General features: G+C 43.5%; 1 protein-coding gene across 1 annotated transcript in view; it reads left to right on the forward strand.

Moving 5' to 3' along the window:
• The window catches only part of ncor2 (nuclear receptor corepressor 2), a 115,029-nt gene that overhangs the window by 58,870 nt on the left and 35,034 nt on the right, over positions 1 to 21,125 (forward strand). The window contains exons 13-29 of the mRNA XM_046035019.1: positions 812 to 866; positions 959 to 1,057; positions 3,422 to 3,555; positions 5,356 to 5,516; positions 6,760 to 6,822; positions 11,966 to 12,108; positions 12,258 to 12,396; positions 13,247 to 13,676; positions 14,604 to 14,724; positions 15,200 to 15,506; positions 16,437 to 16,484; positions 16,799 to 16,963; positions 17,133 to 17,269; positions 17,389 to 17,488; positions 17,680 to 17,790; positions 18,303 to 18,406; positions 20,851 to 21,024. Of these exons, the coding sequence (XP_045890975.1) occupies positions 812 to 866; positions 959 to 1,057; positions 3,422 to 3,555; positions 5,356 to 5,516; positions 6,760 to 6,822; positions 11,966 to 12,108; positions 12,258 to 12,396; positions 13,247 to 13,676; positions 14,604 to 14,724; positions 15,200 to 15,506; positions 16,437 to 16,484; positions 16,799 to 16,963; positions 17,133 to 17,269; positions 17,389 to 17,488; positions 17,680 to 17,790; positions 18,303 to 18,406; positions 20,851 to 21,024 (2,491 nt within the window). The remainder of the gene's footprint in view (positions 1 to 811; positions 867 to 958; positions 1,058 to 3,421; positions 3,556 to 5,355; positions 5,517 to 6,759; positions 6,823 to 11,965; positions 12,109 to 12,257; positions 12,397 to 13,246; positions 13,677 to 14,603; positions 14,725 to 15,199; positions 15,507 to 16,436; positions 16,485 to 16,798; positions 16,964 to 17,132; positions 17,270 to 17,388; positions 17,489 to 17,679; positions 17,791 to 18,302; positions 18,407 to 20,850; positions 21,025 to 21,125) is intronic.

Genomic DNA, 21,125 nt, shown 5'->3' on the forward strand with positions numbered 1-21,125 from the left:
TGGCCCAGCCAGAGCCCTGACTTAAACCCAATTGAGCATCTCTGGAGAGACCTGAAAATGGCTGTCCACCAACGTTTACCATCCAACCTGACAGAACTGGAGAGGATCTGCAAGGAGGAATGGCAGAGGATACCCAAATCCAGATGTGAAAAACTTGTTGCATCTTTCCCAAAACGACTCATGGCTGTATTGGATCAAAAGGGTGCTTCTACTAAATACTGAGCAAAGGGTCTGAATACTTATGACCATGTGATATTTCAGTTTTTCTTTTTTAATAAATTTGCAAAAATTTCTACATTTCTGTTTTTTTCTGTCAAGATGGGGTGCTGAGTGTACATTACTGAGAAATAAAATGAACTTTTTTGATTTTTGGAAAATGGCTGCAATGAAACAAAGAGTGAAAAATTTAAAGGGATCTGAATACTTTCCGTACCCACTGTATATGTGACTGATAGAGTCCATAAGTTGTTGGTAAGGAAGTGAGTCTTCTCCTTTCGTGAGAAATGAGAGGAGGCGTTTCAAGCTGCCAAATCTGATCAAACCCACAGAGTAAAGTCTGCCCACTGAAAAGCTTCAGTTTCTTCGAATATCTCTGATCCAAAACATTCAATAAGATATTTGATCACTAGTGACAGCAGTGTAATATTTGATGATTTTTTTTTAAACTTCAGGATTAACGAAAGTGATTTAGTGATTTCCTGTTTTTTTTTTTTTTTTTTTTTATACGATTTTCATTCTCCTTCAGCAAATGCCACTGACTTTAAATCATTCCAGTAGCATGTTGCAATAAATTTTTGTTCTGCTCCCACAGGTTCATCCAGCACCCCAAAAACTTTGGTCTGATTGCATCTTTTTTGGAGAGAAAGGTATCGATTCATTTTCTTGTGTTTTTTTTTTTTTTAATGATACAGTCTTCTCAGGAAATGATGACTGAAATTACATTTCTTTCATGTTTCAGACGGTGGCAGAGTGTGTGCTCTTTTACTACCTGACCAAAAAGAATGAAAACTATAAGAACATAGTGCGGAGGAACTACAGACGCAGAGGAAGAAGCCAGGTATTCTACTCTTGCAAGCTAATAGTTCAAAAATATGCTCTATGTTGCATCAAGGCCCAATCATACAACAACCTTTTTAGGCCTGAACATCTTGAGGGGCACCAGTCCATCTTCTTTGAAGAAGAGCTGCACAGGCAAAAGCACTGGAAGTCTCCATTTGCTATTGATATGCAACCAAGAATTCAGCTATTGTCAGTCACTCACCTAACTTATCTAATGACAGTAACTAATAGCATCACTGTTTAAAGAAAAACCTGATTTCCATTTCAGTCATTACACTCCAGGCGTGGTGCCATTCTCTGTTATCAAACTAGTCTGGGATGCCACCACAACCGTGATGCTTTATTTTCTTGTGTGCAGTGGATGTAACTTACTTGATTCTGATTTTATGGACAATATGGTTAAACATTGTTTCTATGTGGAGTTGAACATGTTTTAACTTCGGGCACATGTTGCTCTTTGCAAGACATACAATGCAAAAAACTGTGAGGTGTCTGGCGTGAAACAGCATTCAAAAGGATTTAAAGCCCTTGCTTAAAGTGAGTCCTGTGAGAGCACAACCTTAATTTCACTACCAGCACTGGAGCTTTAGTGATGTCTTTGCAGAACAGTGAGGTAGTCTAAGCCGCAGAATTCCTGATGAAGAGAAAAGCCAAAGGTCACACAGTTGTGCTGATTAAGTGCCACAATTTGCTCAACACTGTCATGTCAGCACCGTTTCCAGACTGACAGTTTTTTTTAAACTGGTAATTTCTATTGCTAATGAGCTCCCAGTTATTACTTAGCCTCAGATCAGGTGCTAGCTGTTAAACATCATAGTGATGGGCGCTAAGGAAATGGCACATTAATTTACTGATGACCTTTTCCTGTGGGTACGAGGATGGTGTTTCTTCATCTTTCCTGAAAAAAACTCTGCTCATTACCTGGCGGTTTGCTCCACACCTCCTGAGTAGCAGCTTGTACTAATAGCTCACAGTCAGAGGGAGGTAGCTACAGAGGAGGAACAGAAAATGCTTCATGGCAGAAAAGCTGCATATACTATAGAGATTGTGTTTGGGTAGTGGAGAGATGGTGAGGATGATTGCTTAATGCAAATGTTAATGTGCCCCCCCCCCCCTGTGCTGTGCCTGCTCTGTTGTCTTAACTACACTTTCTGTAGGGCTGCCTTTGGATCTTTTTTGGGGGCATGTTTAGACGCGGCGCTAACAGATCTCTTTAGTGATGGTGGACAGAGATTATTAGGCGGCTGATGTGTTTGGGGAAAGTGTCTGAGCAGCACATGAGGATGGGAGAACATTGAGTCCTATTTAATTATGGCTTTTATTTGTTTTCTCTGAGTTAATTTCAAAGAGAGGGAGAGGACATGTAGTGATATTGTGCAAATGGGAACAAATGTAGCTTCTGTGAGTGAAAGGTGCGATATGATCTTCTCTCTGCTATCTTGCTCTACCCATTCTCTTTTTCATGGTTCTACTTCTCCATTTTTGTCCTTTTTATGTTCCCTAGCCAGAAACCACACGTAATATCTTCTTTTTTTTTTTTTTTTTTAAAGAGCAAATATGTAGATCAAAAAAAGGTTTATATACTTCAGTGAGTATTGGGCCAAAGGCAGCAACTGCAAACACATCAAATAAACTAGTTAAAGTGAAGTTCTTATCAGTAACTATGTCTTCCTGTATATATTAAGGAGTGTCTAAGGTTTTTGGTCAGAGTGCATGTCTGTACTAATCTGAACTCTAACCCTACAAGCCCAGACAGGCAGGAAATTGGTAAGGAAGTGGTTCTGGGTGCTTAAAGAGCATATTTCGGAACTTTCGTATCCTGTTTTGTTTTGCGTGTGCAGAAAATGAATAGTTTTTAGTTTAGTACCCATTCTGTTATTTAAACAAGTGAAACCAAGTCCTCAGAAAATATTTTTGTCAAGTATAGGAATAATTGTGTGTTTTATGTTTTTGCAAAACACCATGGTGCGATTTATATCTCAGTGTCTTAGACACACATCTGATCTGCCACAGGAAGTGCCTCCTCACTCACTGTTTGCCAATAAGCAGCAAATGTATGTGGTGAAAAGACATAGATAGTGGCTTGTAATTACAGAGCAGAATCTGCTTAAGTGAAACAGTAATTTTACCTACTGACATACTTGGAGGCAGTTGTTTGTTTTGGAGGTGTAATGTAGTAGTATTTTGGCAGAAAATCAGTTACCCCCCCTCTCCATGGTCTGTTTTCTATAGTGAACAAAATGTAAATGCTATGCAAAATGATTTAGGTGGTCAGGATGTTTTTCGGTGCATCTGTGTATTCAGTTACCTGGGATTATCTTTGTAACGGAATTCGTTGTTGTTTATGTCTTCCTTGTCACAGCACGGCCAGCAGCAGCAACAGCAGCAACAAGTGCACCGAAGCAGCCAGGAAGACAAGGAGAAGGAGGAGAAAGAGAAGGAGGGAGAGAGGGATGAAGAAAAAAATGAAGCTGAAGACAAGGAAGATGGAATGAAGTGAGTCACTTTTAAATACTGACTAAACCTTCACTGTGCGCTGAACTATGACTTTACTTACTGATTCATTAGAAAAGCAAACTCACGGAGTGACAGGAAAAGATGCAGCCATGTGAAAACATTTCCTCCACTTCGTCTGAGCCTGAACTCGCACGGCTGCAACAATCTTCTCACTTTCCCCAATTCTCCAACACACAATTTTAGAATTGTTCCAGGTCAGGCTGCTGCGAATAGAGTAGGAGTAAGTTTTGGCTAGGGGGAGCAGATCTGGAAATCCAATCATTCTGTAACCCTTGAGCTCTTACTCTCTCATCTCCAGACAGACTTTCCACCTACTGCAAATTCAAGTGGCCTTTCGTTCTCCCTATTAAAACAGCTGTTTTCCTGTTTATGCTTCTCCCCTTCCCAATAGGATGCCAATTGTCATTTTTTAAATTCTGTACTTATTTTGTTAGTCTGGGGTTTTTTGGTGGGGAAAATAAGCTGTATGATTAACCTAGCTGTCAATTTGAAATGTCAGTGTATAAGGAGGTATGTGTGTGGGTGGAAGGGTCGCAGTAGCGGTGGAGGACGGGGGTGTTTTCAGGCACAGTGCCAGCTAAGGATGCAAAACAACAGATTGAATTTCACTGCTTTCTGGTGCCTGAAAATAAGCAGTCTATGCCTGTATTCATGCACTATATTATGATGTCAGCTGAGGCTTTACACTACAGTAGTTTCAAGTAATAGCAGGTCATATTTATTAGCAGTTGTGTCGAACAAGAATATGATGATGAAGCACTTCCTGCTGCCTTCCAGCTCTGAGGCGAGGCCAGGGGACTCCGTGACTCCCAGCACACCCTGCTGCCTGCTGTCCCTGGCACAGCTGGCTTGCCTATATTTAGTGTGCCACCGGCTCCCCTCAGCAAGATTAATGGAGCTGGGGGAAGATGAATGAAGGTGCAGTGGGTTCAAATTTAGTGGCTGTCTCCTGGCATGCCATTGTGCTGACACTCTTAAGTTATCTTTAAAAAAAACAAACAAAAAAAAAACGAAGACAGAAGCAGCAGTGTCTGTATACACGTTCACATTTGGTCTTCCAATTTTGTGTTTCACTCTGCAGCTTTCTCTAGTTGCCTGTCCTCATGCAGACAAACATGCCAGTGCCCAGATTTCTGGCACTAAAGCCAGTGCAATGTAGAGGCCAAAGCAGCATTAGAGACAATGATGGCATGGATGCAAGTTTGAATTACATTTTTGGGATTTGCTGAATAGCAGCATGGCCCACATTTGCATCTCAGAAAAGATTGCATTGGTATTTTTCCACTACTTCAGTGTACATGCCAGCAGTACTGTTGCAGTGGCACATTTTTGTTGCTGGCTCTTTACTTTCGGCACATTGGCTTTGAAATGAAACAATGAAGTAGAACTTTCTGAATTAATTTGGTGTACATTTCTTAAATTTACAACAGTTCATGAATTATAGCTATTTTTATGTATTAGAATAGACCTAAATTCCTCATTTAATATTTGGTTGCACTATCTTTGCAGTCAGTGACAGCCTAAAGCCCTGCGAACCCTAGTTATCTTCCTTGGTGATGCTGTATCTTGCCTGTACCACAGCCATCTTCATTTCTTGCTTGTGTCAGGGGCCCTTTTGTCTTCAGTTTGATCTAGTAAAACGTAAATATACTCCGTTGGATTGAAGACATCTGGTTGTTTGGCAATAAAAGCACTGTTTTTTTGTCTAAATGATTATTATCAGTGTTCTACAATGTTCTACAATCTCTTGTTGACTGTGTTGACATTTCTCAAACACAGGGATGACACCTCTGGAGAAGATGCAGAGGACAAAGAACCCACTGTGGCTTTCAAAGGTCGACGCACAGCCAACAGCCAGGGGCGCCGCAAGGGCCGCATCACCCGCTCTATGACCAGTGAAGTGGAGGAGACCACCACACCGCCACTCAACAATGAGCTTGGTCAGTCTCAGCTGCACTGCACCAAATTAGTGTTCCTCTAGCTAGTAACCAAACTCATTAAGCATTTAGCTACAGTCACATTGGATACTGTAAATAAAAATGGTGGTGTGGGTAATACATTACGAATATAATTGTTGGTCAAATCACAATTAAACCATAGTAATATACCAGATAAACACAAGGGCATGACAAGAAACTTTATTTCATATTTATTGCGTGTGTTATTTCTGGGCGCAAAACATTAAGATAATAAAATGGCTAAACCAGTAATGTAGGGCAAAAAAATTATTTGCACCCATCAGAAGCAATTACACAAAAGAGAAAGTTTACATAATAAAAATATTTCACAACTGTCACGCAGGATTGACACTGTCACCTTTGATCTAGTTTTGGTCTCCTGTTCCACACCACAAGAGCGCACTGTTGTTCCTTTTCCTCTTCATTCACTTATTCACATTCAGGCTTGCTCTCTCAGATTTGTGTGGCGAAGTGACGACTGCATGAGCTATGTAGTTTAAATCCCATCTGTTGGCAAAAGACAAAAGTATTATTTAAGGACAAAATACTCAGTGTGTCAGCAGTGTCCCCCCGCTTAGCTCTTTGTTTCCTCGCAGATGGTAAGTCAACCGTGCACACACTAACACTCTCGCTGCAAGCTATCAGGGATTTTTGAGGTTTCAGCAGTTGTGTGTATACGCTGCAGTCACTCCCCCAGCACAGGTTTAGTCACAGGGAATCCCCAGGTGGCTCAGGCTGCAAGGGCTCTCATCAGCGGCCCCCCTCCACCACTGTTTGTTCCCCTACTGGCTGCAGTGCCAGCTAGGCTACTGTGGCCTTCGCAGGTCCAGATAGAGGACACGTAAGCACAGGCTTCTGCGCCTCTGTCTGCCAAGAAGGGCCAGGGTCGGACTGGCTTATGGCCTGTGCAGGGAAAGAAGCCAGTTGTTATGTCTATAATCATTAACTGACTTCTCTCCTTGGATTTCCTGCTTCCTCCATCTAAAACAAACAGTCCCTAGCGACCCATGCTGCAGAGCCTCACTGGCAAGCAGCACAAGCTACCCTGCCCCCCCCCCCTTTATTCTGGTTTTTTCTCTCATTTCACTCTCTCCTTCCTTTCCTCTTGTCAGTCACTCCCTAACTGACTTTGTGACAACTGCCCACCCCCCCGCCCCCCCTCCCGCCTTCTCTAACTCTAACTTGGTGGTTCTCTTTTTCTTTTCTTTTTTTTTTTTTTTAACAGCCAATCTGGAAATGAATGAGAGCTCTCGCTGGACTGAAGAAGAGATGGAAACTGCCAAAAAAGGTAATACAGAGTAAATATTTCTTCTCCCTGTGAAGTGTTAACTTCATAGTAGTTACTGTGCATTAATAGTGATGTCAAGGGAAACTACACGAGTAACAGCTCAAGCACTGTTTTTCCGAAAGCATAGACAAGTGATGCGGCTGTGACTTCCTGTTAGTGAGGCGGCAACTGCCACGTGCTGCTAGGTTGCGTCTATGCCTGTGTGTGTCGGTCTGCCCGGACTGGGTCTGTTGCTCTTTCGAGCCATTTCCCCGTCTCTCTGGGTCAAGGCAGCCTGTCTTTTTATCAAGCAGGCTGTAAAGTCTGCCTCTTATCAGCAAACCCCTGTAAATGCAGCAGTCATTAACTCAGCCTGTTTATTGTCTCCGACTGAAGATTACCCAGACGCCTATGGCTGATTTACAGAGGTCGCTGACATTCTGCCCATTTTCCTAGCACCAGTGCCCTGTGTGAGTGTGTTTGACAGTTTGTTCTGTGCAATCTTTGAGTCTCAGTTACTGATGTAATGAGATCACCCTCAGTGGTTTCTAATGCACACCACCCTTGGTATTCTTTATATTATGGATTCTACCAGATTGATGGTCAGAACTGGTTCTCATCTGTTTGCATATTTACATGTTCCAAGAAAAGGTTATGGGGGCTGCTGGCAGTAATGTTGATATTTGTAAATCTCTTTACCTACGTCCGTAATTACCAAACGTCAGCCTGAGCTTTGTATTTAAATGCGTCTCTTTCTAGATGAAGTACCGGCTTTGTAATGTCAAGTCCTGCAGTCTTTACATGACTCACTGCAATTTCACTGCAAGGTGGCTTCTTTGTGGCCATTTGTAGATGATGTGTCATCCAGCTTTGTGTGACTCTCAGTTCTGCTTCTGACTAATTTAACCTGTCTTCCCTTGTAGTCAACAGTAGATGAAATGCCTTTTGCAAGCAGCCATTAGCGGCTTGAATGTGATATTGAAACCACATTTAGTCTAGAGGAGTTATCGCAACCATCTTGTGCTGTGTGTGTGTGTGTGTGGTGTCTCCTGCAACTTGGGGTTTGTGTATGCGATCAGGTTTGTGTGTTAAGGGGTTATTTTGCGATAACTGTCGCTGGCCTGGTTTGGACATGGTCCTGTGTAGTAATCCTGGTTAATGTCTTCAGTTCCATTCTCCTGCAGTGGGATTAGTGGGGCTCTCCATCCCAGAGGATTAGCCTGGCAGCTCGGTGGGAGCACGGCTTCTATGAAGGGCTTATGTAACCACAACCACAGAGCCCCAGCTACAGTACCAGGGGCCGAAGAGAAGGAACTGCTCATGCGGTTTTTCAGGAGTCTAACAACCACCCCGACACCTGCCAAAAGGATTCCCCTTCCAAGAACTCCAAGATCGTACCCCACCCACCCATTTCCTCGTAGATATTGAGTAATCTCGTCAAGGGGCTATCCCTTGCAGGTGCTTAACATGTTTATATTTTAAACGGGCTTATGTGTCCTGATGCTAATGTGTTTATTCCCTTGACCTAAACAGATCTGAATAATTCCAGCATGGCAGCGTCGGCCAGCGCTGCCTTCGAGGATGGCATGGCCACACTCAGAGATAGATCACTCTAGTCTTCACTGCTCATAAAGACCTCAAACAAGGGACTGACAATCTTTATAAAACCTCAAAACCCACGAGCTCTGCATTTGTGTGTGTGTGCAAAATATGTGTAGCAAAGGTGGTGTGTGTGTGTGTGCGCACTTTGTCCAAGCTGTGTGTGTTTGCATGCGCACCCTTCTTGGCTGGCGTTTATGTAAGTGCACTAATCTGGCAGGCTTTGCTTGGGTGCAGGCAGGCAGCTGGATAATGGCCCCTGCTCTGCTTGCTGGAAGAACCCATTTAAAGGAGCAGCAGGTAGAGAATGAATGCCATATTATTTTTTTCTGTCCCTCTCTTCCACTGTTGCTCTATCTCTCTTTCGTTCTGTCTGTCTCTCTCGGATGGGTGATGGCAACGGCCCAGATTGGCAAGAGCTGTGGAAGATTTGGCAAGTGCCTCTTTCCCCCACTCACTTTGTTTCTCCCATCACTCTGTGTTGTTATAGACTGGAGAGAGGTCACATTCAAGATGAAAAGCAGGTCAGTCAGGAAAAATGTGAAAGCCTTTATGCTTTCTCATGGTATCAACATCAATCCCCCCCCACCCCCTCCACCCCTTCTCTCTTTGCTTACTCTCCACTTCTGTATCCTTTCCCTTTTGCCATTGTCTCTGGCTCAGTGGCTCTGCTCTCTCTCTCTTTCCTCTCTCCCTGGGCTGCTCTCTCTCTGAGTCTCTCTCTCTCTCTCTTTGCTCTCTGTTTACTCTTGGACAGACTGAGTGTGTGTTTGCGCCTGTGTGCTAGAGTATTAACAAGAGAGACGGGGAGAGAGAGAGGGAGAGAGAGAGAGAGAGTTCAAGTGAGTGTGTACTCACTCATGCGTTTGTGTGTGTGTGTCTGTGTGCGTGCCGCGGTGCCTGCTGGCAGACTGAGGTAGGGGGAGGGACGGACCGACAGAGAGGGAGGGAGGGAGGGGGGAAAAGAGAGATAGAGGAGAGATCAGATGAGGGGAGAGAGAGGCTGAGCACATAGCACCGCCCCACAGTCCCACTTTCCTGTGGAAGTCTTCCCAGACGACCGCCATTGGGGAAAGACACGGCAAAGAAGAACAGACCAGCATTAACCGAAGCACAGGGAGGACCGAGTGAGAGGGAAAGGAGGGGAGAGGCCAGGAGCATGTGCTGTTTTGGAGCATGTCAACCTGACACCGGCTCAAGTATCAAGCCAGCTGGCAGGAAGAGCGCCGAGACTGAGCTGTTTTCATCTCCTCCGCTCTGGATCGGAAGGCCCAGCCCTGAAGAGCTTCCCGGCTGGCCCTCCAGAGATCAGACCGTCTGATAGTGTTATCCACTGCAGGGCCACGAGACGACGGGCGGAGTGACAGGCATGTGACAGACAGGAACAACCACTTTCTGGCTGCACCAGGTGTTGATTGGACTTTCTCTGGGAGGAGCTAATGGGAGTACAGTGTCCTGATTGGGTGGGAGGCTACCACCTGCTTCAGTATTGCTGCTGCCGATTGGATGTTTGTTCCATGTGTGTTGCTCCAGCAACTAAGGCCCTGAATCGCTGCTTGGGATTGTGCTTTGTGTGCTTGCATATGGTGGACCGAACTGAATGAAACCAGAGGTCATAACAAAGTGATCTTTGACTTTTAGTAAATCGATTGCTTCAGGTTCAGTGTGTGCAGCAACATGTTTGTCTTACTTTGAATGCTTGTGATATTATGCCACTGTTTGTGTTTGTTGTTTGCCTGAGCATGTGTATGTTTGTGTGGCAGATTGGAGGGTGTCTGACTTGTAGGGCAGTCTGCCCCCTCCTCCCTCTTGTGAGGCAGCTGTAAAAGGTTAATAGGTGTCGGTCACGTGTCTCAGTTCTCTTGGAGCAAGGCCGTCCGGTCTTTTCTTTTCTTCCTTGGAGACGCTTTCCTAGTAATGCCTTTAGTGGCAACGATGAATATTTCAGCTGAAAAACCTCTTCCACTTTAATACTTGACAGGTTGTAGGTGCACAGCAGCTTTTAGACACCAGCAGCTCAGACTTGAAGATCACCGTTGCCTGTTAGTGTAGTCCTTTTTATACTGGCATTAATAAATTCTCAGCATGAAAGTGAATATTATACCTCTTCTCACATCTGCTAGATGATGCACAGCTTTTCTTGCCCTTTTGGCAAAAGGGATTTTGTTTTTTAAATTTAATATCAATACTTATGTGTAACAGAGGTAGTGTTGGACTTTCATCAGTGCACAAATAAATATGATAGAAATGGCTTTGCAAGGGATGACTTGAACTTGATGTTACCATGCAGACAGTTCTCTGGATGCTTTTCTGGTGACTTGTTTACTTAATTATAAGTAATTAAGTATCCCTGTACACATAAACAAACAGTCATATGAACAGTGGCCTAGAAATTAAACTTTTGAAAAACTAATAGACCAGCTTTTATTGCAGCTATTACTTATTAATAGCATTATTCAGTAAAGCGTTGGTATCAGAGAGTGTCTCTCTGATTATTACGACAGTTGAAATGACAAGGCTGTAAACAGCTGTCCTTTCCTCTCCTTTGGCTTGGACTCCTAGTTGTTGTCATGCTGCCTCCATTAAGCGATGAGAAGCGGAGACCTCTGAACCCATGTCCAAGGTTATCCCAGGAGTTGTTGGCATTGTGCATGTTAATAACACCCCCCTCCCCCCCACAACCCTTTGAGAGGCTGTCCTGTTGCCAGGAACTGTCAGACTGGCACAGGAAACAAGTGGGTGGTGTAAGCTAAGCCTCTTACAACACACACTGTTAATGAGCTGCCTTTAGCTAACAGCAGACTCTTTGGGGGGTGGGTGGGGGCAAATTGGAGCAAATCCTACGCTATCTGTCTTTCTCACTCACTTCCACTTACACACCGGCTATTCTCTATGTCTCTTCTTTTAGCACACGTTACACTAAGCGGTTGTGTATGTGCGTGTTTCATGACAAGTTGATCTATCACAGCTCTGGCCCAGCGGGTGCCGGTAGACTCTTGTGTAAGGCACAATCATGTGGTTGACTGGGTAAAGGACAAGGGTTTCTTAGAAATGGGTCACATCAAAGTCAGTCAGTTTGTGACAAGAGAGAAACCCGAGTGGAGAGAGAGTTTGTGATGTCATTGGTTGACTGTTCAGCCACACACCACCACTTCTCCCTCTCTGAATTTTTCACTCTGTCTCTCTCTCTCTCTACGTAGGAAGCATATGGTGTCAAGCTATGCTGCTGCTGGGAGAGTTTGACTGTCCAGGTTGCATTGGGAACTAGACTCCCAGGGTGTGCTACAGTTTTGACAGCTGTATAGAGACCGATGTTTATGACTATTAATTTACCACAGAGAGACGACGCATACTGTGTACTTAAAGAGATTGTGGTTGTAGATAACCAGAAAAACAATTCCGTTACTATCTTTAGAGCAAGTTCACTTTGCCCAGCTTTACAATTGCACAGAGATATCATGTGATACTGAATTGAGACGTAGTTGTGCAAGGCCGGATGATAGCCATGTCTGCCTGTCTTTGTTCCTGTCCTATTCTAATCTCTCTGTCCATCTGTTATTTCCAGGCCTTCTCCAGTATGGTAGGAATTGGTCCGCCATCGCCAAGATGGTGGGATCAAAAACCGTGTCACAGTGCAAGAACTTCTACTTCAACTACAAGAAGAGGCAGAAACTGGATGAGATTCTGCAGCAGCATAAAATGAAATCGGTAAGCACGGGAAAAGTTTGAGCCATATTTGCCCCACATGGTGCTGACAGTCATTCATGCTAAATGTGCACAACCAAGTTAGAAGATTATTTCTGGTTGTCTTTGTTCCCTTGGTTGCTTTTATTTAGTGTGTGTTTGATTTGACCCAGGAGAAAGAGCGAAAGGCCCGTCGTAGGGGCAAAACCCTGCAGAATGAGGAGGCCAGTGCCCCGTATGCAGCAGAAGAGGAAGAGATGGAGGGTTCAGGAGCCAGTGGCAATGAAGAGGAGGCCCCTGAAGATGGAGAAGGTACACCACTCCCAAGAGATACATGCATAATGCAAATTGCCAAAACATTAGATCTTTTTGAGCATAATAAATGTTTTACTGTTTCAAAAAGGAGGCTTTTTTATTACACTGTATAGTATTTTTTTGCAGTAGCAGCATGGTTATAAAATGGTTCTGTTGATTTGCATTTAATTATGTAAGATGATTTTAAAGTCATGCTTGGTTGTCACATGTAAATAGTTAAGCAAAATGGATTAAGCTAATACGGACCCTCCCTTTTTATTAGGTACATCTGTGCAATCTAATCCCAATACAATCCAGTGCAACATATCTGCCACAAATTATAACTTAACAAAGTTTATAATGGCCAGTTTTTGTTTCAAGTTTCCAAGTGGTGTTAATTCAACTATATGTTTTATTATTGAGGTCGTATTTAGTTGTGGTGTTGTAATTGACTGCATACAATTGAGTGTGTCGAATAGCTGTTGTACTGGATTGCATTAGATTGTACAGGTGAACCTGTTAAAGTGGCCACTGAGTGTAATGTAACAACAAACTCTTTGAGAGGCTCCCCGTTAGCTTGAAGAATCCTGTTCTGCATTGACAAACATAAAAGTTGAACCCTGTTGTAGTTTGTTGATACAAGTATACTGTGTAGAATGTACTTCCACAATAGACCGCTGAAGCCCCAGGGGATTTTGTCCATCAACCCAATTGGTTTTGTGTTGCTCTTTATTGTACAGTGAAACCTGATTAGGCAGAAGACTGGCACTGTGAAGAATCTAGTTTAGCAGAAAGAGATGGGGGGGGAAAATGGAAGAAAAGAACAAGTAGATATAACAGGAGTCTGTGTTTCCTTTTGTCCTGCCAGGTGGAGCTAACAACAGCTCTGACACAGAGAGCTTACCCTCACCACACTCATCAGAGGACAGCAAGGCTAAGGAGGAAGGCTCGAGCAGGTCAAAGGCCAGCTCCAACAGCGGCGACAAGGAGGCAGGCGGGTCAGACATGGGCCAGGCAGGGGATGAGAAACCTCCTGTCAAGGAAGATGCAGACTCAGCCATCAAGCAGGAGATAAAGACTGAGGCTGTGGAGCCCAACAAAGAGCAGCTGCAGCCAATATCACCCAGTGATGCCACAGATAAAAAACCTCCTACAGCAGAGACGGAGGAAATCAAAAGCTCCACCAAGAGCTCCAAGAAGGAACATGGGGCCAAAACGGGCTCCCATGGGGACAGTGACTCTAGTGCCACTTGTAGTGCTGATGAAGTGGAGGAGACCGATAACACAGATAAGAGCAGGTAAGAACTCGTAGCAAGAGGTGAAGTGGAAATTAGATCATCAAAAGATAGTGATTTCCTTTTCATTTGAATTAAGTATGTTTTTGTTTTCTCAATGACTTCATTGGGTCTGCTTGCCAGTTTTGATGTGAAAGGGCTTCAGTTGTTGAGCAGTGGTTTACTAGTTGTCCTACTTCACTGATCTAACTCAGCAGATATTAGAAAATAAAAAAGCACGGGTTATGAAGTGTTATTAGTTGCCTAGCTACCCTGTACAGCGGTGAAGCCATATTTGGTAAGCCACTTATGTGTATACCAAAGGTTGCTCTTTTCTATCAACCATATATATATATGTGTGTGTGTGTGTATCTGTGAATAAGGCCAGAAATGGGTGTCAGAGTGCGTGGGAGAAGCGATTAGTCTTGTTTGCACGGTATTTGTTCAATTTTTTCCATGACAGCAGACTGCATGTACTGGCAGAGCCAAGGGAAACGCTGCCCTCTCTGCCAGAGCAAACAAAGGGAGGGAGAGAGAGTGTGTGTGTATGTATGCGTGTGCATCAAAGTGTGTGTCTGTCTATGATTCAGAGGATGTTCTCTGCTTACAACAGATGTGCATGACATGGATATGGATTTTTAAGTGCAATTTGTTTCCACAGGCTCAGGCTCTGTCAACATACGTCCTACATGTATCACACACATGCACATACCCCATGTATTCCTGCTGTTCCCCATCATTTAAATACTGAAATACTCCGTTTACTAAGTGGGGATTTGTAATTTTGCCTGTGTCTCCTGGGGGAATGGGTAGGCAGGCATGTGGGATGGAAACCTCTACCCTCTGTTGTTGTTGTTTTTTTTTAAGATTAAAAGAAAAGAGTTTGGACTCAAGTGTGCAAAGCCAATAAGAGAAGGCACTAACATATTTGTCTCTCGTGTGTGTGTGTAGAATTACTTCTCCACGGCCAAGCCTGCTGAACTACACTCATGACGGGGTCATATCCTCCCCGCTGCAGAAGCCCATGGACCTGAAACAGCTCAAACAGAGGGCTGCTGCTATACCACCTATTGTGAGTCACTAATTCAACTTTGTGTGTCTGATTGTGCATCAATTTTTTATTTTTTTCCTCACACAACAGCTAGGTGAGAGCATCTCAGCTTTTCCGGCCTTGGAAAGTGTCTTTGACCCGAGTAGTGTTTTGTAACTGATTTGCCCAGCTCACACAGGCACACAACACACTCTTCCATTGCAGTGGTATCATTGTTATAACTGTCTCTGCTTAGAGAGATTGTTAAGTCATATTTGTATACAATAAGCCAGCCAGATGGAGGAGGATGGGATAGATTGTTTTGTGGAGAAGAAATGAGATCCCAGGTATTATGGAAACTTTAGCTTACCAAGAAATAAGAGATGTTTATTAGCTATCATGTTCATCAGATACTGTATGTGGCTAACCATATGTCAAATGCCAGTTAGGGGTGGGCTAATGTTATGTGTGTGGTGTGATTGTAAGCTTTTTTTTTTCCTCTTATCCTTGTGTGTAGATGCCAGAAGCCTCCATGCAGGGCAGTCAGCGGAGTGGGGGTGGTAAGGCAGTGCGCCCTCCCCACGCCCTGGCACTCTACCAGCAACAGATCACCATGGCTCATGGGGAGTCCTCTCAGGAGGTGCAGCAGCAGCAGCAGCAGCAGCAGCAGCAGCAGCAGCAGCAACAACAACAGCAGCAGCAGCTTTCAGGCCAGCCAGGCAAACAGCAGCTTTACACCACACAGGCAGACAGAGACAGGGAGGCTCTTCACAGCAGCAGCCCTCGTATTCGCCCTCGCAGCCCCTCCACCAGTGACAAGGATGGTAGGCACACCTCCATCATTACAGAAAACTACCTTTTAGACCTAATCATCAATACACATCAATACATCACAAGTGAGATAGTATTTAGAGTAGTATAGCATGTTTTGTAAGCTGCTAACGTTACAAATAAAAGAATATTCCAGCATTTGTCTCAAATCTTCTCCCCCTTCATCTTTTTCCCATGCCATTATTTTCTTTCTGTATGATCCCTATTGTTACTATTCTGCAGGCTTTGTGTTTGTATAACATAGCACGTTGCAAAAGTTGTCAATTGTTGTCAAATTAAAATATGTACGACACATGGATTTTTGGATTAGTGTTGTAAATGAGGAATAATGAAATGATAAAAAGAAAATGGAGGTTAATTAAAGTGCTGCGTGTTATGCAGTTTTATTAGCATTTGATCTAGTTTTACTTAGTTGGTCCTCCTTGCTGCACGTGCTAACCTTGAGCCTCTGTTCTCTAGTGCTTAGGGTATTCAAGTGTTTCTGGGACACTCGTGGAGAGGGAACTGATAAATGATCTGGTATTGCTATTGACCCAGAAGGGAATATAGTCTAGTTCAGTGCACTTACTGTGAGCTTGTGGAATGTGAATCTGAGAGCACAGTGTAAGACTTTTAGTAACAGTCCAGACAAAGACAGGTCTTTTATAAGCAACTGGACACAGCAGCTCTGATCGCTAAAGAACAGCAAACACTTTTTTTATTACTTATATCTTTTCACACAGAACCTGCCACAGAGGCAGGTGTAGACATATTTCAAGCTATATTATAGCTTCTATTTGCTAGCATTTGGATGTTGGCGAATACAAAAGTCACACCATGTGATAAGTATAGTTAAGTGTTTATGTAATTAGTACATGTTTTTGTGTGAGAGAAAAAAATTCTGTGAGGATGCGATGATCTGTGGTGTGTTTGTGTCCCTTCAGAGCTGGAAGGCAACGAGAGGTGGTTACTGACCCTCCTGCAGGGATTAAGTAGGTTCACCCCTTGCCACACCATTCCCTTTTTTAATTACACCTTAACAACAATGCAGAGTGATCACCTCCTCTGCTGGATTTTACTGTCTGTACTTTACAATTAATATTAGCAGTGGCTTGTTGTGAATGTTGGCGTGTTAATGCAGTGGTGATATCACCATGACTGGGAAGTGGCGTGAGGGGCTCTGTGTGCTCACAGACGACAATGATGACAATTTGAGCGGAGGCTAAAGGACAGCTTCTTGGATTAGTGGAGGTCTAGCCGAATGTTGCACTTTGGTCTTCACTCTGCTTGTGTGTTGTTGTTGCAGAAAAGTCCCGGGCTTTCTCTCCGCATGGTGAGGCCAAGAAGCAGGCAATGGGTCCTGATGACCTGAGGACCTCTAACATGGGTCGACAAGTTCTCTCCCCCTACCCCATGTCCCCGCGAGACATGGCCAAGATCACTCATGACCAGCACCTGCTCCACTTTAGCTGTGAGTCCTCTTCTATTTCCTGCAGTCTTAATATTCTTAACCAGCCTCAGTTGTAATATGTATTATATATTTCATTATGGGAACTTTGAACAAAACCTCTACTTCTTAATGCTAAATTGCCTCTAGAAACCCCAAAATCTCAAGGCTCATAATCTCTTCTGCCTTCCAGCGTTCCAACAAGCAGGCCACCCCTCACTCTCCGGTCTGCCACAGGACAGTGGTAGGCTAGCAGCAGTGAGGCCCCTCACGATGCCAGAGCCACCACCACTCATTTCCTCCACCAAGCCAGGAGGCTCCATCACACAGGTATAGCACACACCACATAAGATATTAAGACACAGATTTAAAAAATCTGACAAACTTCTTTTGATACAATAACAAGAATACTGTTTATCACCATTATGACCAAATACTTGTTTCTGCAGGGCACCCCAGTGCAGTTGCACAGCCCAGCCCATGGGTTGGACCACGGGAAGATGCCCCCCACACAGATGGGCTTGTCTTGGATGGATCAGAGGAAAGTGGGTGAGTAAAATTGTCTGGAGGGACTAGTGCACTTCAGGTTTTCTTCCCTGTAAGTTGCCATCCAGTTCTGCCATGGCCATCACAACTGATAATGAGGTCCGATCATCAGATGCACTACCATAGGTGTGTCTTTCTCATTACCGTCTCTCTGTTCATCCTTTGCTTTTTCCAAACTGTCATTTACTACGCAGCAGGTTCTTTCCCCGTGATAAAGCAGGAACAGTTGTCTCCTCGCAGCTCGTCCTCCCAAGCTGACAACCTGTCGACCCAGGGGGCGCCTCATGATAGTGCTGCTGGACGTGGTGGGTGGCTCACCTTTTCTTCGCTTTTTTATTTATTTTCCATATGCAGTAAACTGGTATTAGTGCTTTGCTTCTGCATCTTTCTTTGTCCTGTGTAGTGTCTAAAGAATGAAAATATGAAGGTTGCAGTATAATAGTTAAAAAATTAGTTTTTGTTTGCTGCCACAGAAAATAAATAAGTCCCTTTTGATGTAATGCTACAACAGCGCCTTCTACTCTTCACAGCAGTCAGTGAAAAGCTAGCTATATAGCCGTTTCGACTCACGACGCTGTAGTTATTTATGAGCCATATCGTCCCGCCCTACCTCCTCAGCATGACACTGCACTGAGGCTCACAGCAAGGACAAAGTGACTTGAGTGTCTCTAAATGTACTTGAGTGGCCCAGGCTAGACTTCTTTTCTTTTGTTAGGCTGTTAGGCCAACTGTACAGAAAACTTTATTCCCATAGATTTTTGTTTACTTTGTGTTCCACTACTCTTAACACTGCTTTTCTTTGTTATTGTCTTTAAAGCTTCTATTCAAGCTGTTCAGGGCGGTAGTATCACTAAGGGCATCCCAGGGACCAGAATGCATCCAGATTCCTCAATCTCCTACCGAGGGGGCTCCATTACTCAGGTGAGTTCAGACCAGCAAATTGCTGAGAGTATGGGTCCTTGGTCCCTCTTAAGGCTGGATTTAGGACTGTCCCAATCTAGTTTTTCTCTCTCACTCTCTCTATGCCAATCCCAGTGGAAATTTAGTGTGGATACATTTTATTTTTCTACACAACAAAGACACTGTGTACATTTGAGCTAAAGCAGAACCACATAAAAATGAAGTCAGTTCAATTGTGATATGTTTGAGAGCAAAATAACTTCAGCAAGAATCCCTTTTAGACCACCTTTTTTTTGTTTCCCTTTCAAATACTCTTACACTGCTAGTTTAGTGATAATAAAACCTGTGGCAGAATCTCCTGTTTGTGCAGTTTGTTATCGTTGTGTTGGGTGTGACAGTCCTGATGTGGTGGCGTTATGAATATTCTGCTGACAGTGTTCAAGTTGTCAAGTAGTACGTTACAACAGACGACTGACACAACAGTTCTCTTCCCCTTTATTTGGAGAACATCTAAACAACCGCTAAAATTCATAGAAGTAAGTCAGTTTATAAATTAACCACTGTAAATGAGCTGTGATGTAGGATTATGAGACTTGTTATCATATGTAAGATGATATTTGGCCCAGTGTTTCCCACACATCACTGTGCAGGAGTAGCACTTTGAGGTTAATGTGATTTGCCTTGTCCAGAGGCAGATGGATGCAAATGGTGAAGTGAAACTGGTGGTATGTTAAACTGTGTTAAGGGTCATGATAGTTGCAGCTCACAGCACACAGACACCTCACACTCATTTCTTTTCATTACCCCCACCTTCTATGATAGTTCTCACTAGTTTTAACCATATGGATGCTGTCATTTGCCCCTGCCCTACCGTTTAAAGCCTAAGCGTTTAAAGTAGGGGCCTTCGTGTTACTGGGCTTTGATTTATGTACTTGTGATGAAAGAGTGAGCTGTTGAGACGTCATGAGGCAAGCCAAGCTGTGGCTACTGGATTCCCCTGCTGCTGTGACATAACTCACAGCTGTGAGTGGCCCTGTCACCCCTAGTAACAGGTACAAGCTGTACCGCTCTGTTCCCTCTATTATTTATCTGTTTACCCTAGACTGGCTAAATCCAGTCATTGATATCCCCACTGTAATATCACATCCAATTGGCACACAAGAGAAAACGAACGTTGAAGGGGCTGTTATCAACATGATTTGTAAGGAAAAGGTGAATGAGAGAAAGCATAAGCAGTGCCTTTGTAGCGGGAGAGCTCCTTTTTGTTTGTTTAGCTTGCAGCTTTTTGGATTGCTAGATGTGTGTGTAACCACCCAGATGATATGGCATTGTTGCGCTTTCTTATGGAATAAATGAGGACTGCTTTGGTCAGTGCCATCTGATCTTGTACATAACCCTCCCTCAGCAGTGTCTTCTTGGAAAAGATGCAATCAACACACAAGAAATGTGATCTCAGGCACATACTGCGTCTCTAACTCAACCATCCACCCCCGCTCTCAAGCAGTGTAGAAATATTACTCATAGTTGGTTTTAACAAAGCTGCCTGTTGTCGTCTACTGTTGCCAAATTGGTTGCACCTCCGCTTCTTCAGGGAGTACTACTTTGTTTTTCACAACTGTGTTTGTTTTGTGTGTGTTGTTTGTTTGTTTGTTTGTTTGTTTATTTATTTATTTATTTATTTATTTATTTATTTAACTGGATCCACGATATCTGTCACTGTTGTAACAAACACTCTTTCTGGGGCACAAACTATTCAAGAAACAGAATACACGTTATGTATGTAACACAATCTGCAGTCAAATCAGCTGCTCCAATTACATCCAATTTAGCAATCCTGAAAAGAAAAGAGTATTCACAATCACTCACACTATCTGTAATTGTATCAGTCAGGGTTGTTTGTGACCTCCAAAGACTTCTAAGCTGTTGTTTTTTGTTAGGAGCCTTATAACAGACATTGGTTAATTATTCTATTGAGTATTAGCTATATATATATATATATATATATATGAGACACCATCTGTTTTCATTGCATTGGTTCTGTCATGTCCATTATCAGGTTTCATGTTAGGCTATATAACAGAATTGGCTATCTACATTGTAGAGGTATGAACCTCACAATATCCATCCAGCAGTGTAATTACCTGAGGCTGACATGGGCATTTCTACTGCAAGCTGCTAGCCTGTTTAGTTAGATAATAAGTAGGAACCTACATAGCCTGTTGCTTTCTGAGAAGAAAAGTTCAGTTCTGTTTATGAGGCTTGATTAATTTATTTTTATGTGGCTTTGGTGTGTAAAAGTGGGTCTGAAAACTGTCTAGTCTGACAGGATATGGCACCTACTTCTCTTATAGGTCCTTGCTACAATGTTTCATTTAAAAGTCATGATCAGACTTTGACTTTTCCTTAAGATCATCAAAATGAGTTGATAAAGTGCAGGTCTCATGTGTCTCCTCTCTTCATCACAGGGGACACCGGCCGATGTGCTGTATAAAGGAACCATAACCCGTCTGATCACAGAGGACAGCGTCAGCCGAGCTGAGAGGGAGCGAGATGAGGCACCTTCTAAAGGCCATGTGGTCTACGAGGGCGTCAGTGGGCACATTGTCACTTACGACCGTGAGTACATCAGCTTGGCTGCAGTATAATTTATGCCATGGCAAACAATTTTCATTTTGAGTAAGCGCTGGCAGAAGCTCAACAAATGGAACGGTCTCCATTAAAGTGGCAAGCAGTTTGCTTT

This window comes from Micropterus dolomieu, linkage group LG21 (assembly GCF_021292245.1).
Source record: "Micropterus dolomieu isolate WLL.071019.BEF.003 ecotype Adirondacks linkage group LG21, ASM2129224v1, whole genome shotgun sequence".
In the NCBI taxonomy this organism is placed as follows: Eukaryota; Metazoa; Chordata; class Actinopteri; order Centrarchiformes; family Centrarchidae; genus Micropterus; species Micropterus dolomieu.